We start from the raw sequence: 13,024 nt of genomic DNA, 5'->3' as shown, positions 1-13,024 counted from the left end.
TCACCATCCAACACGTCTCCACTGGTGAGGCTGAGGATGAGGATGAGCAAGAGGAAAAAGGCCCCCAGGGAGACACTAAAGCAGATGAAGGTGTTCTTCCTCAGAACCTGAGCACGCTCCCGGTGCTGCCCCTCCTCTGATAGGTTAAAGGTTGCCCGGCACTCAGGAGGCGGGCCAATGGGCTTCAGAGGGGGAGGGGGTGGGGCCTTGGCCGGAGGTGGGGAGCGGACAGGTATGACCCTGCCGGAGACGCATCCTGGCGACCGGAGGTTACCGTTGGGCGGGGCCACAAAGACGGGGACGCGACTGGGGCCATCACTCATCTGCATGGTATCTGTCTGCTACCGACACAGAGAGACAGAGAGACAGAGAGAGAGACTTTTTGGCTCTCTTTAATGAAACATTCTCATTTCATTAAACCCCCCCACGCCCCCTTCAAATATAACCTGTACTGCAGACATGTACCATACTCACCTTGCCCTCGACCCCACGATACAAAACAACACCACACATCACAATAACCAAAAACCTCACCACTTCTACAACCGTATATCCAAAACATCTTCCCCAGCTATACAGACAATCCCCCCAACACACCATATCTCCTGAAACATCTCCTCACTTTTTAACATTTTATAGAACTCAAATTCTACCCTAAGGCGTGCAGAGGGTCTGTTATCCCCCCACCTTTGACCCTGTTCCTTCTTGTTAGACAAATAGCCAACTTTGCCTGAGCAAACAGAAAATTAAAGAAAACACATTTGGCCTTCTCCTTATTTGAATACCTTTACCCCATTATAAACATCCCAACAGTAAAAACCACTCCCAACCTCTTACACAGACATTCCAACAGAGACATTATTGGCATTAACCTGGCGCACACAGAAAACACATGAATCACAGTTTCTCTCATAACACAGAAAGGACACCCCTGCCCGGATTTCCACCCCTCATCTCCCAGCAGTTGCAGGTCACCCAGCCTAAGTAAACCCGCTGCCATCTGTTGCCTCTGCAGGGTGGCTGACTGAACCGATCTCAAAGAGAGAGAGCTGCCAGGCCCTCAGCACTGCAGCTGCCAGGCCATCAGCACTGCAGAGTAAAAGTCTGAGAAACCTGCTGTACTCAGCCTCTCCAGCTTCATGAGGAATAGCTGCCGGTCCAACCCTAATCAGCCAGCTCTCCTCAGCAGAGCGCATGCTGGTTCCCTCCAGCCGACATTAATACGGTACAGCAGTCTCTTCACCGCCAACCAAGAATTCACAAAACGGGACAAGCACCAAATTGAGACTGCATGCAGAATTCTGTAAAAATATATCCTCTGTGTCCAACATAAAACACCAAATAATGCATGAGGAGCAGAATTAGGCCGATACCCGCTAATTATCAAAATCCAGAAAAAAAGCTGTTAAATTCTACAACCACCTAAAAGGAAGCGATTCCCAAACCTTCCATAACAAAACCATCACATACAGAGAGATTAACCTGGAGAAGAGTCCCCTAAGCAAGCTGGTCCTGTGGCTCGGTGAACAGAACAAACACAAACAGACCCCACAGAGCCCCAGGGCAGCAACACAATTAGACCTGTCACGTTCTGACCTTATTTCCTTTGTTTTGTCTTTGTTTATATGGTCAGGGCGTGAGTTGGGGTGGGCAGTCTATGTTTGTTTTTCTATGTTGGTTTCTGTGTTCGGCCTAGTATGGTTCTCAGTAGGTGTCGTTAGTTGTCTCTGATTGAGAATCATACTTAGGAAGCCTTTTTCCACCTGGGTTTCGTGGGTGTTTATTTTCTGTCTTTGTGTATGTCGCCAGACAGGACTGTTTCGGTTTTCGTTCGTTCACTTTATTGTTTTTGTATTTCAGTGTTCAGTTTGATTCATTAAATCATGAACACTTACCACGCTGCAAATTGGTCCTCCGATCCTTCTCGCTACTCCTCCTCAGAAGAGGAGGACGAGATCCGTTACAAGACCCAACCAAATCATGAGAAAACAAAGATAATTACTTGACACATTGGAAAGGATTAACAAAAAAACAGAGCAAACTAGAATGCTATTTGGCCCTAAACAGAGAGTACACAGTGGCAGAATACCTTACCACTATGACTGACCAAAACTTAAGGAAAGCTTTGACTATGTACAGACTCAGTGAGCATAGCCTTGCTATTGAGAAAGGCAGCCATAGGCAGACCTGGCTCAAGAGAAGACAGGCTATGTGCACACTGACCACAAAATGAGGTGGAAACTGAGCTGCACTTCCTAACCTCCTGCCAAATGTATGACCATATTAGAGACACATGTTTCCCTCAGATTACACAGATCCACAAAGAATTTGAAAACAAACTCTTTGATAAACTCCCATATCTACTGGGTGAAATACCACATTGTGCCATCACAGCAGCAAGATGTGTGACCTGTTGCCACAAGAAAAGGGCAACCAGTTAAGAACAAACACCATTGTAAATACAACCCATATTTATATTGATATATTTTCCCTTTTGTACTTTAACCTTTTGCACATCGTTACAACACTGTATATATACATAATACGACATTTGTAATTTCTTGATTATTTTGGAACTTCTGTGAGTGTAATGTTTACTGTTCATTTTTATTGTTTATTTCACTTTCGTATATTATCTACTTCACTTGCTTTGGCAATGTTAACATATGTTTCCCATGCCAATAAAGCCCCTTGAATTGAATTGAGAGTGCGAGAGCGAGAGAGAGAGAGCGAGAAAGTGGATAAATAATGGGGTCTTAAACTCAGGGAAACAAGGCAATGAGCCAGCAGGCATTTACTGTTTACCCCAGGTAAACTGTGGGGGGTTTATTTGAAATTGACAATGAATCTGTCCATCCAGGACAATCCCCTGGGATTGTTTACTTAGAGGGAGTGACCTTGTCTGCCTTTGTCCAGAGTAATGAAGGAGATTTTCAATGGATTTCTACATTCTGAAGCCATGTTAAAATAGCAGACAGATGGCACCAATTAGAGTGCTAGAGGAAAATGCCCCCACACGCACAAACATACACACACATGCACACAAACACACACACACACACACACACACACACACACACACACACACACACACACACACACACACACACACACACACACACACACACACACACACACACACACACACATAGAAAGGACATTACACTACTAAAAACACCCTCTTTTTTTTATCCCCTTTTCTCCCCAATTTCGTGGTATCCAATTGTTTTAGTAGACTATCTTGTCTCATCGCTACAACTCCCGTACAGGCTCGGGTTGAAAGTCATGCGTCCTCCGATACACAACCCAACCAAGCCGCACTGCTTCTTTACACAGCGCGCATCCAACCCGGAAGCCAGCCGCACCAATGTGTCGGAGAAAACACCGTGCACCTGGCACCCTTGGTTAGCGCGCACTGCGCCCGGCCGGCCACAGGAGTCGCTGGTGCGCAATGAGACAAGGACATCCCTACCTGCCAAACCCTCCCTAACCCAAACGACGCTAGGCCAATTGTGCGTCGCCCCACGGACCTCCCGGTCGCGGCCGGTTACGACAGAGCCTGGGCGCAAACCCAGTCTCTCATGGCACAGCTGGCGTTGCAGTACAGCGCCCTTAACCACTGCGCCACCCAGGAGGCCCTCAAAAACTCCCTTTTTGACACCCCTGACACAGCCATGTCAGCACCAGTCCCATGCATGAGCATCCAACTGTCTTCTTTCAATGAGAGGAACATATTAACTCTACATGTTCAGTTCATTCGGAAAGTATTACGACCCCTGGACTTTTCCACATTTTGTTACATTTAAGCCTTATTCTAAACTGTATTAAATAAAAAACGTTCCTCATCAATCCACACAATGCCCCATAATGACAAAGCGAAAACTGGTTTTAGAAATTTTAGCAAATGTATTCAAAATAAAAAACAGAAATACCTTATTTATATAAGTCTTCAGACCCTTTGCTATGAGACTCAAAACTGAGCTCAAGTACATCCTGTTTCCATTGATCATCCTTGAGATGTTACTACAACTTGATTGGAGTCCACCTGTGGTAAATTCAATTGATTAGACATGATTTGGAAAGGCACACACATGTATATATAAGGTCCCACAGTTGACAGTGCATGTCAGAGCAAAAACCAAGCCATGTGGGTGAAGGAATTGTCCATAGAGCTCAGAAACAGGATTGTGTTGAGGCAGAAATCTGGGGAAGGTTGCCAAAACAGTTCTGCAACATTGAAGGTCACCAAGAACACAGTGGCCTCCATCATTCTTAAATCGAAGAAGTTTAGAACCACAAAGACTCTTCCTAGAGCTAGCCACCCGGCCAAACTGAGCAATCGGGGGAAAAGGGCCTTGGTCAGGGAGGTGACCAAGAACCCGATGTTCACTCTGACAGAGCTCCAAAGTTCCTCTGTGTTGATGGGAGAACCTTCCAGTAGGACAACCATCTTTTCAGCACTCCACCAATCAGGCCTTTATGGTAGAGTGGCCACTCCTCAGTAAAAGGCACATGACTATCCCACTTGGAGTTTGCTAAAATGGCACCTAAAGGACTCTCAGACCATGAGAAACAAAATTCTCTGGTCTGATGAAATAAAGATTTAACTCTTTGGCCTGAATACCAAGAGTCACATCTGGAGGAAACCTGACGCCATCCCTATGGTGAAGCATGGTGGTGGCAGCATCATGCTGTGGCAATGTTTTTCAGCGGCAAGGACTGGGATACTAGTCAGGATCAAGGGAAAGATGAACAGAGCAAAGTACAGAGATCCTTGATGAAAACCTGCTCAGGACCTCAGACTGGGTGAAGGTTCACCTTCCAACAGGACAACAACCTTAAGCACACAGCCAAGACAATGCAAGAGAGGCTTCGGGACAAGTCTCTGAATGTCCTTAAGTGGCCCAGCCAGATCCCGGACTTGAACCTGATCGAACAGCTCTGGAGAGGCCTGAAAAAAGCTGTACAGCAAAGCTCCCCATCCAACCTGACAGAGCTTGAGAGGATCTGCAGAGAAGAATGGGAGAAACTCCACAAATACAGGTGTGTCAAGCTTGTAGCGTCATACTCAAGAAGACTGTGGACCTTCTGTAGCTCAGTTGGTAGAGCATGGCGCTTGTAACGCCAGGGTAGTGGGTTCGATTCCCGGGACCACCCATACGTAGAATGTATGCACACATGACTGTAAGTCGCTTTGGATAAAAGCGTCCACTAAATGGCATATATTATTATTATTATTATATTATATTATATTATTATTATATATTATTATATTATAAGACTCGAGGCTGTAATCGCTGCCAAAGGTGTTTCAACAAAGTACTGAGTAAAGGGTCTGAATACTTATGTAAATGTGATATTTCAGTTTTGTATTTTGAATAAACTTGCATTATTGGGTATTATTGTGTGGGTATTTGGGTATTGTGTGTAGATTGATGAGGGGGGAACAATGTAATACATTTTAGAATAAGGCTGTAATGTAAAACAAAATGTGGAAAAAGTCAAGGGGTCTGAATACTTTCCGAATGCGCCATATATATGCTTCATACAATCAATGCTTTCCTTTTATCAGAAATTCTTTCGACAGACCACCCTCTAAGTATGGCCACAGATGTGACCCACCCAACTCAGGTACAGAGAGAGTCGAGTGATAGTCTGAGGTCAGCACAGGTGGGCCTATCGCTCCGTGTCACTGTTCTGCCCTTGTAACCATGCTGGTTTAGCTGAGGTGCACAGTTTGTGTTCTGAGCAGCACCAAGACTAGAGGAGCCCGCTTCTCTTTGGAATAATGACTCAGCCTTTCAGTCCTTAGATTGAAGCTGGTAAACCTCACAATTAAAGCTTGAGTCTGTGATAAAAAAATACAAATATTACAGGGCACGTGTTTTGGTATATAGCTGAGGGATGAGGTTAAGGAACTGTAACCCCTCTTACAATTAATAGACATTCATGACATGTAAGAGATCATTTTAAACCTATTTTGTTGTTTGTAAACAATGAGTAATAAAACCTAATATTTTAGGTTATGTTAATGACAGACATGCTAAGCTCATGAGGCATTTATAAATTATTGAAGAATCAATAGGTTTCAATTAAGAATTTAAATTACCATTGAACAGCATCCCAAATCCCTGAATAAAGCTTTAACCACATCAGTTAATTAGCTAGCCAGTTAGCCTATTACAATGCATTAACACTGTCCAACTTTGAGGTAAACATAATAATAAAATATCTGAAATGGAAAGTCCTACAAACTATCACTCATAGCACAGTGCCGCATATATTATTGCAACAATGTTTGAACCCAAGATCTTTATAAAGTTAAACTTGTAACTATTATTCCCATAACATAATCATACACCTCTGCAACCAAGTATAGTGAAATATAGTGAAATAGTTGAGTAGCATGAAAGATGTAGGGATGGATTTGGTCACATTTCTATATTAAACACTGCTTTACTGGCACACTGTGGGACCTTATATAGAACAACATGGAACTTTTCAACAACATGGGTTTGGGTACAACAACAAAAAAGAAGCAAGACAGCCCCAAGCACCTCTTTTTACCATACAATAATCACATTATTTTGTTAAATCACACAGCAGCTAGGCTACACTACAGACCGTTTGCTAAATACTTATAGGAAATATTCTATCAATAGCCAGGGCATGATAGTGGTACCATCCGAACAATGTGAGGTCTCCTACCTTTCACGGGATTACTCTGTGCCTTCACTGGCCATTCGCTCTCTTCCAAACAGCAAGCGTTGTTACGATGCGTTGACTGACGGAAGTCATAGAACGAATACTTAGAAAAATCTACAGTTTGCGTTGTGTGTTCTTTTTATACTTTTACATTGTGTTTTCTTTCGGGGCTGTAGACTGCCAGCCCCCGTCCCAGGCGCGGTTTGGAGAGGAAGTGAGCGGAGAGTACGGGCTCATGGGAGGGGCTTGAGTTGACTCCCACTGCCTCCGCCAAGGCTGTCAAGTATCCCTGACTGCAGTGTGCAGTTCGGGGCGGGGCTCAATGTGGGGGCTCACGTTTGACCACGCCCACTGTTTTGGGGGGTTCATCTGAGGTTTGACAGTCACACACTGAATACAAACACACACGTTTGTGCAAGGCACATGTTGAATAGAAACATATTTCATTTTTGAAGACCATAAGAGATATTATATAAAGTGGTACCAGCACATGTGTTTTTGCTTCATGTTATATTTGAGACAAGCAACTGACATTTGACCCCAAAAAAACATCTGTGATGTGAGGTCTCCTACCTTTCACGGGATTACTCTGTGCCTTCACTGGCCATTCGCTCTCTTCCAAACAGCAAGCGTTGTTCAGATTATGGATGTGTCACTGCAACCTTAAAGGTCCTCAATGATGTCACCATTGCCCTTGATTCTAAGCAATATTGTGCTGCTATTTTAATTGACTTGGCCAAAGCTTTTGATACGGTAGATCATTCCAGTCTTGTGGGCCGGCTAAGAAGTAGTGGTGTCTCTGAGGGGTCTTCGACCTGGTTTGCTTAACTACCTCTCTCAAAGAGTGCAGTGTATAAAGTCAGAAAATCTGCAGTCTCAACCACTGCCTGTCACCAGGAAAGTACCCTAAGGCTCAATCCTAGGCCCCACGGTCTTCTCAATTTACATCAACAACATAGCTCAGGCAGTAGGAATCTCTCTTATCCATTTATATGTAGATGATACAGTCTTATACTCAGCTGGCCCCTCCATGGATTTTGTGCTAAATGCTCTACAACAAAGCTTTCTCAGTGTCCAACGAGCTTTCTCTACCCTTAACCTTGTTCTGAACACCTCCAAAACAAAGATCATGTGGTTTGGTAAGAAGAATGCCCCTCTTTCCACAGGTGTTATTACAACCTCTGATGGTTTAGAGCTTGAGGTAGTCACCTTATACAAGTATCTGGGAGTATGGCTAGACGGTGCACTGTCCTTCTCTCACATATCAAAGCTGCAGGCTTAAGTTAAATCTAAACCCTGATTCAGATGACCATCCTACCCATGCTAGATTACGGAGACATAATTTATAGATCGGCAGGTAAGGGTGCTCTCGAGCGTCTAGATGTTCATTACCATTCGGCCATCAGATTTGCCACCAATGCTCCTTATAGGACACATCACTGCACTCTATACTCCTCTGTAAACTGGTCATCTCTGTATACGCAAGACCCACTGATTGATGCTTATTTATAAAACCCTCTTAGGCCTCACTCACCCCTATCTGATATATATACTGTAGCCCTCATCCTCCACATACAACACCTGTTCTGCCAGTCACATTCTGTTAAAGGTCCCCAAAGCACACACATCCCTGGATCGCTCCTCTTTTCAGTTTGCTGCAGCTAGCGACTGGAACGAGCTGCAACAAACACTCAAACTGGACAGTTTTATCTCAATCTCTTCATTCAAAGACACAATCATGGACACTTACTGACAGTTGTGGCTGCTTTGTGTGATGTATTGCTGTCTCTACCTTCTTGACCTTTGTGCTGTTGTCTGTGCCCAATAATGTTTGTACCATGTTTTGTGCTGCTACCATGCTGTGTTGTCATGTGTTGCTGCCTTGCTATGTTGTTGTCTTAGGTCTCTCTTTATGTAGTGTTGTCTCTCTTGTTGTGATGTGTGTTTTGTCCTTTATTTCTATTGAATTTATTTATTTATTTTAATCCCAGGCCCCCGTCCCCGTAGGAGGCCTTTTGGTGGGCTGTCATTGTAAATAAGAATGTTCTTAACTGACTTGCCTAGTTAAATAAAGGTTAAATAAAATAAATATTGTTGCAGTGAACAGACTTATGTATGTCATGTGCTGTTAAAATTGTGTTGATAAATGTTTGTAATTATATTATTTCATTGAGCATATACAGTGGGGCAAAAAAGTATTTAGTCAGCCACCAATTGTGCAAGTTCTCCCACTTAAAAAGATGAGAGAGGCCTGTAATTTTCATTATAGGTACACTTCAACTATGACAGACAAAATTAGAAAAAAAATCCAGAAAATCACATTGTAGGATTTTTAATGAATTTATTTGCAAATTATGGTGGAAAATAAGTATTTGGTCAATAACAAAAGTTTATCTCAATACTTTGTTATATACCCTTTGTTGGCAATGACAGAGGTCAAACGTTTTCTGTAAAGAAAGAAAGAAAACAGATTGTGGTCATTAAGTAATGTAAGGGAACCTCTTGGGATGTGTGTACAAGAATGCACCTTAATTTAGCTAATAGCCTTATTACGTAGTACCTGATCCTGCAGAGCTGGATGCTGAGGTGACATGCTGTGACTTCTTCTACATCATCCTGAAATATATTGGAGAGGGCCGGGGTTGAAGTTTTTAAACATTGGTTTAAGACTATACCACTCTATCATGACACCTCCTACCTGTAGAGCGTTTTGTTTTCGCTGTCGTTTTCGATCTTTCAACCTCTCTTCTTCAGACCGTAGTGAGTGAATGACATATATTACATGCATTCAATATGAAAATATATTCAGGTCAGTCTGGCTGCATTGAAAGAGATTTTAAGGATGCAAATGAAACGTTCTTATAATGTTCAAGACTTACGACTTACGACGTTCTGCAGGAGAACTAGGCACCCCCGTCGCCTAATTTGCTGCATGTTTTCCTTTGAAAAAGAAAATCACACAATTGAATGGTTATCCCAAAAAACATATCCACTAGTGATGAGGAATTCATAATTTATACATACCTCAGTGAAATCACACTGTGCTTCCATTGCAATGTACACAGCGTAGTGTAAGTTAAGAAAGAGTAGGTTGTTAAGTTTGATAGTCATAACAAATAACAATAATGATGATAATAGTAAATAATAATACCCCCAGGAATATATTTCAGGATGTAGAAGACACCCCCCCCAAGAAGTCACAGCATGTCACATCAGCATCCAGCTCTGTGTAACGGCATCCAGAGGTGGAAGAAGGATCGGACCAAAGCGCAGCGTGGTAAGTGTTCATGATGATTTATTCAAAACGACCTGAACACTGAAATACAAAACAATAAAAGATGTGAACAAAACGAAAACCGAAACAGTACCGTGTGGCCCAAACACTCACACGGAAACAAACACCCACACCCCAAAAGTGAAACCCAGGCTACCTAAGTATGATTCTCAATCAGAGACAACTAACGACACCTGCCTCTGATTGAGAACCATACTAGGCCGAACACAAAAACCAACATAGAAAAACAAACAGACTGCCCACCCCAACTCACGCCCTAACCATAATAAAACAAAGAATAAAATAACAGAACTATGGTCAGAATGTGACAGTACCCCGCCCAAAGGTGCCGACCCCTGGCCGCAAAACCTGAACCTATAGGGGATGGTCTGGGTGGGTGTCTGTCCGCGGTGGTGGCTCTGGCGTGGGATGTGGACCCCACTTCACCACAGTTTTTGTCCGCCTCCTCAACCGCCCCCTTGCCCTCTTATGAGGGACGACCCTTGCCACGGGTCCCGAATGGACGGGAGACTCCGGCAGCACGGGAGACTTTGGCGACGCCGGATGGGCGGGAGACTCCGGTGGCGCCGGAGTGAAGGACGGCTCCGGTGGCTCCTGGCTGGCTGGCGGATCCGGCGGCTCAGGACAAACGGGAGACTCCGGCGGCTCAGGACAGACGGGAGACTCCGGCGGCTCAGGACAGACGGGAGACTCCGGCGGCTCAGGACAGACGGGAGACTCCGGCGGCTCAGGACAGACGGGAGACTCCGGCGGCTCAGGACAGACGGGAGACTCCGGCGACTTAGGACAGACGGGAGACTCTGACAGCGCTGGGCAGGAGGAAGGCTCTGGCAGCGCTGGACAGGAGGGAGCACCTGTAGGGAGAAGACGGAGAGACAGCCTGGTGCGGGGGCTGCCACCGGAGGACTGGTGCGTGGAGGTGGCACCGGATAGACCGGTCCATGCAGGCGCACTGGAGCTCTTGAGCACCGAGCCTGCCCAACCTTACCTGGTTGAATGCTCCCCGTAGCCAGGCCGTGCTGTGCTGGCGAACCGGGGACACCATGCGTAAGGCTGGTGCCATGTACGCCGGCCCGAGGAGATGCACTGGAGACCAGATGCGTAGAGCCGGCTTCATGGTACCTGGCTCGATGCCCACTCTAGTCCGGCCGATACGAGAAGCTGGAATGTACCGCACTGGGCTATGCACACGCACCGGGGACACCGTGTGCTCCATCGCATAACATGGTGCCTGCCCGGTCCCTCTCGCTCTCCGGTAAGCACGGGAAGTTGGCGCAGGTATCCTACCTGAACTCGCCACACTCCCCGTGCCCCCCCCCCAAGAAATATTTGGGGCTGCCTCTCAGGCTTCCAGCCGCGCTGCCGAGCTAGCTCCTCATAATGCCGCCTCTCGGCTTTCGCTGCCTCCAGCTCTGCCTTGGGGTGGCAATATTCACCCGGCTGTGCCCAGGGTCCCTTGCCGTCTAATATCTCCTCCCAAGTCCATCTCTCCAGGTATCGCTGCCTCTCCTGCTGCTGCTGCCTGTTACCAAGCTGCTTGGTCCTTTCTTGGTGGGTGTTTCTGTAACGGCATTCAGAGGTGAAAGAAGGATCAGACCAAAGCGCAGCGTGGTAAGTGTTCATGATGATTTATTCAAAACACCTGAAAACTGAAATACAAAACAATAAACGATGTGAACAAAACGAAAACCGACCGGCCCAAACACTCACACGGAAACAAACACCCACACCCCAAAAGTGAAACCCAGGCTACCTAAGTATGATTCTCAATCAGACAACTAACGACACCTGCCTCTGATTGAGAACCATACTAGGCCGAACACAAAAACCAACATAAAAAAACAAACATAGACTGCCCACCCCAACTCACACCCTGACCATACTAAAACATACTACTTACTACATACTAAAACAAAGAATAAAATAACAGAACTATGGTCAAAACGTGACACTGCAGGAGTTTGATGTATGAATTGTGTAGTGTAAAAACTGTAGGAAATAGGTGCCAAAAAGTGTCAGGAATAATAAACAAGAAAAAGTATGAGCAATAACAATAGTGTGCTTTGCTTGCTGAAAGCACAGAAATATTAATAACTTTTCATATGTTATAACAGAAAATAGGACTAATATAATATACTGAATAGCATCTTACCATCACAACAAACACCCCACAGTTGTTTGAGAAACCTTGCTTTGGTAGATCCTGTGGTGTGAACAAGGTACCCTTTTCAATACAGGAATGACAATCAAATGGTACAGTTCAGTGGAATCATTTAAAGGAATATCCAATCTAAACATCATTCACACCAAAAGTCCTCCAGGGTCCAGGGGACAAGATCAGAGCAATGTTTCTGTGAACACAGTGTATGTGAAAGTAAAGAAAAAGTACCATTCAACAGCTTTGCATTGCATAACAGTTTTGAACACAGTTGGAACTGAGTTAGCCTAGAGGCTCGAACACCAAACATTTTTTTTTTTGGGGGTCACAATGGGTTCAAAGGGAACTGCCCCAACTGATAATGTTACCTATTGTTCTGTTTCCATCTGTTTAATGCACCAAATGGGAAATTATGTATCGTACGTACATATTTTACATATTACTTTAAATAAAACAGAGCCATAGATAATAAAAATTAAAAAATAAATGGATATGTGGTCTTAAACTGAACTACCACTATCCAGATGGAATGAAACAAGGTGCCCTAAAAACCTGAATGGTTGGGTGCGACTTTCATCTCTCCAGCCAGTGCCATGGAAAGATCTAGAAAGAAAATCTCCCTAGCTAGTGGCCTCAGTATCTGTTAAATGTGTTCAAATATGAACAGACACCTTTTGACATACAACTTTTAAACCTTGACTTTAAAGTTGTAGGATTTATACTAAAAGAGAGGGTGGTGGTTAATGAAACATAGCTATGACGTATTATAATTCTAGCAAAGAGTAAGATCGGCAATGAGCAACTTCGTTTTACAATAAACAAACAAAGGCAAAACTACATTTACTTACACACATTGTCCAATGTCC

The 13,024-nt window shown here is 44.4% G+C and overlaps 1 protein-coding gene across 10 annotated transcripts in view; it reads right to left on the bottom strand.

Annotated features, from left to right (window-relative positions):
* Positions 1–7,342, bottom strand: part of LOC118392981 (cell surface hyaluronidase-like) — a 45,740-nt gene extending 38,398 nt beyond the window's left edge. The window contains exons 1-3 of one of the 10 annotated variants that reach the window (XM_052461298.1): positions 7,279–7,334; positions 3,933–4,045; positions 5–341 (exon numbers count right to left, since the gene is read on the bottom strand). In XM_052461298.1, coding sequence (XP_052317258.1) covers positions 5–341; positions 3,933–4,010 — 415 coding nt within the window. In that variant the 5' untranslated portion in view covers positions 4,011–4,045; positions 7,279–7,334. Of the gene's footprint in view, positions 1–4; positions 342–1,895; positions 2,170–3,932; positions 4,046–6,708; positions 6,922–7,278 lie in introns of those variants that run through there. The other 9 variants (XM_052461300.1, XM_052461297.1, XM_052461299.1 and 6 more) reach the window with 9 other exon arrangements.
* Positions 7,343–13,024: the final 5,682 nt, after the last annotated feature.

The sequence above is a fragment of the Oncorhynchus keta genome, chromosome 14 (assembly GCF_023373465.1).
Source record: "Oncorhynchus keta strain PuntledgeMale-10-30-2019 chromosome 14, Oket_V2, whole genome shotgun sequence".
NCBI lineage: Eukaryota > Metazoa > Chordata > Actinopteri > Salmoniformes > Salmonidae > Oncorhynchus > Oncorhynchus keta.
The sequence above is the reverse complement of the archived record's forward strand: the minus strand, read 5'-3'. Positions and strand labels throughout refer to the sequence as shown.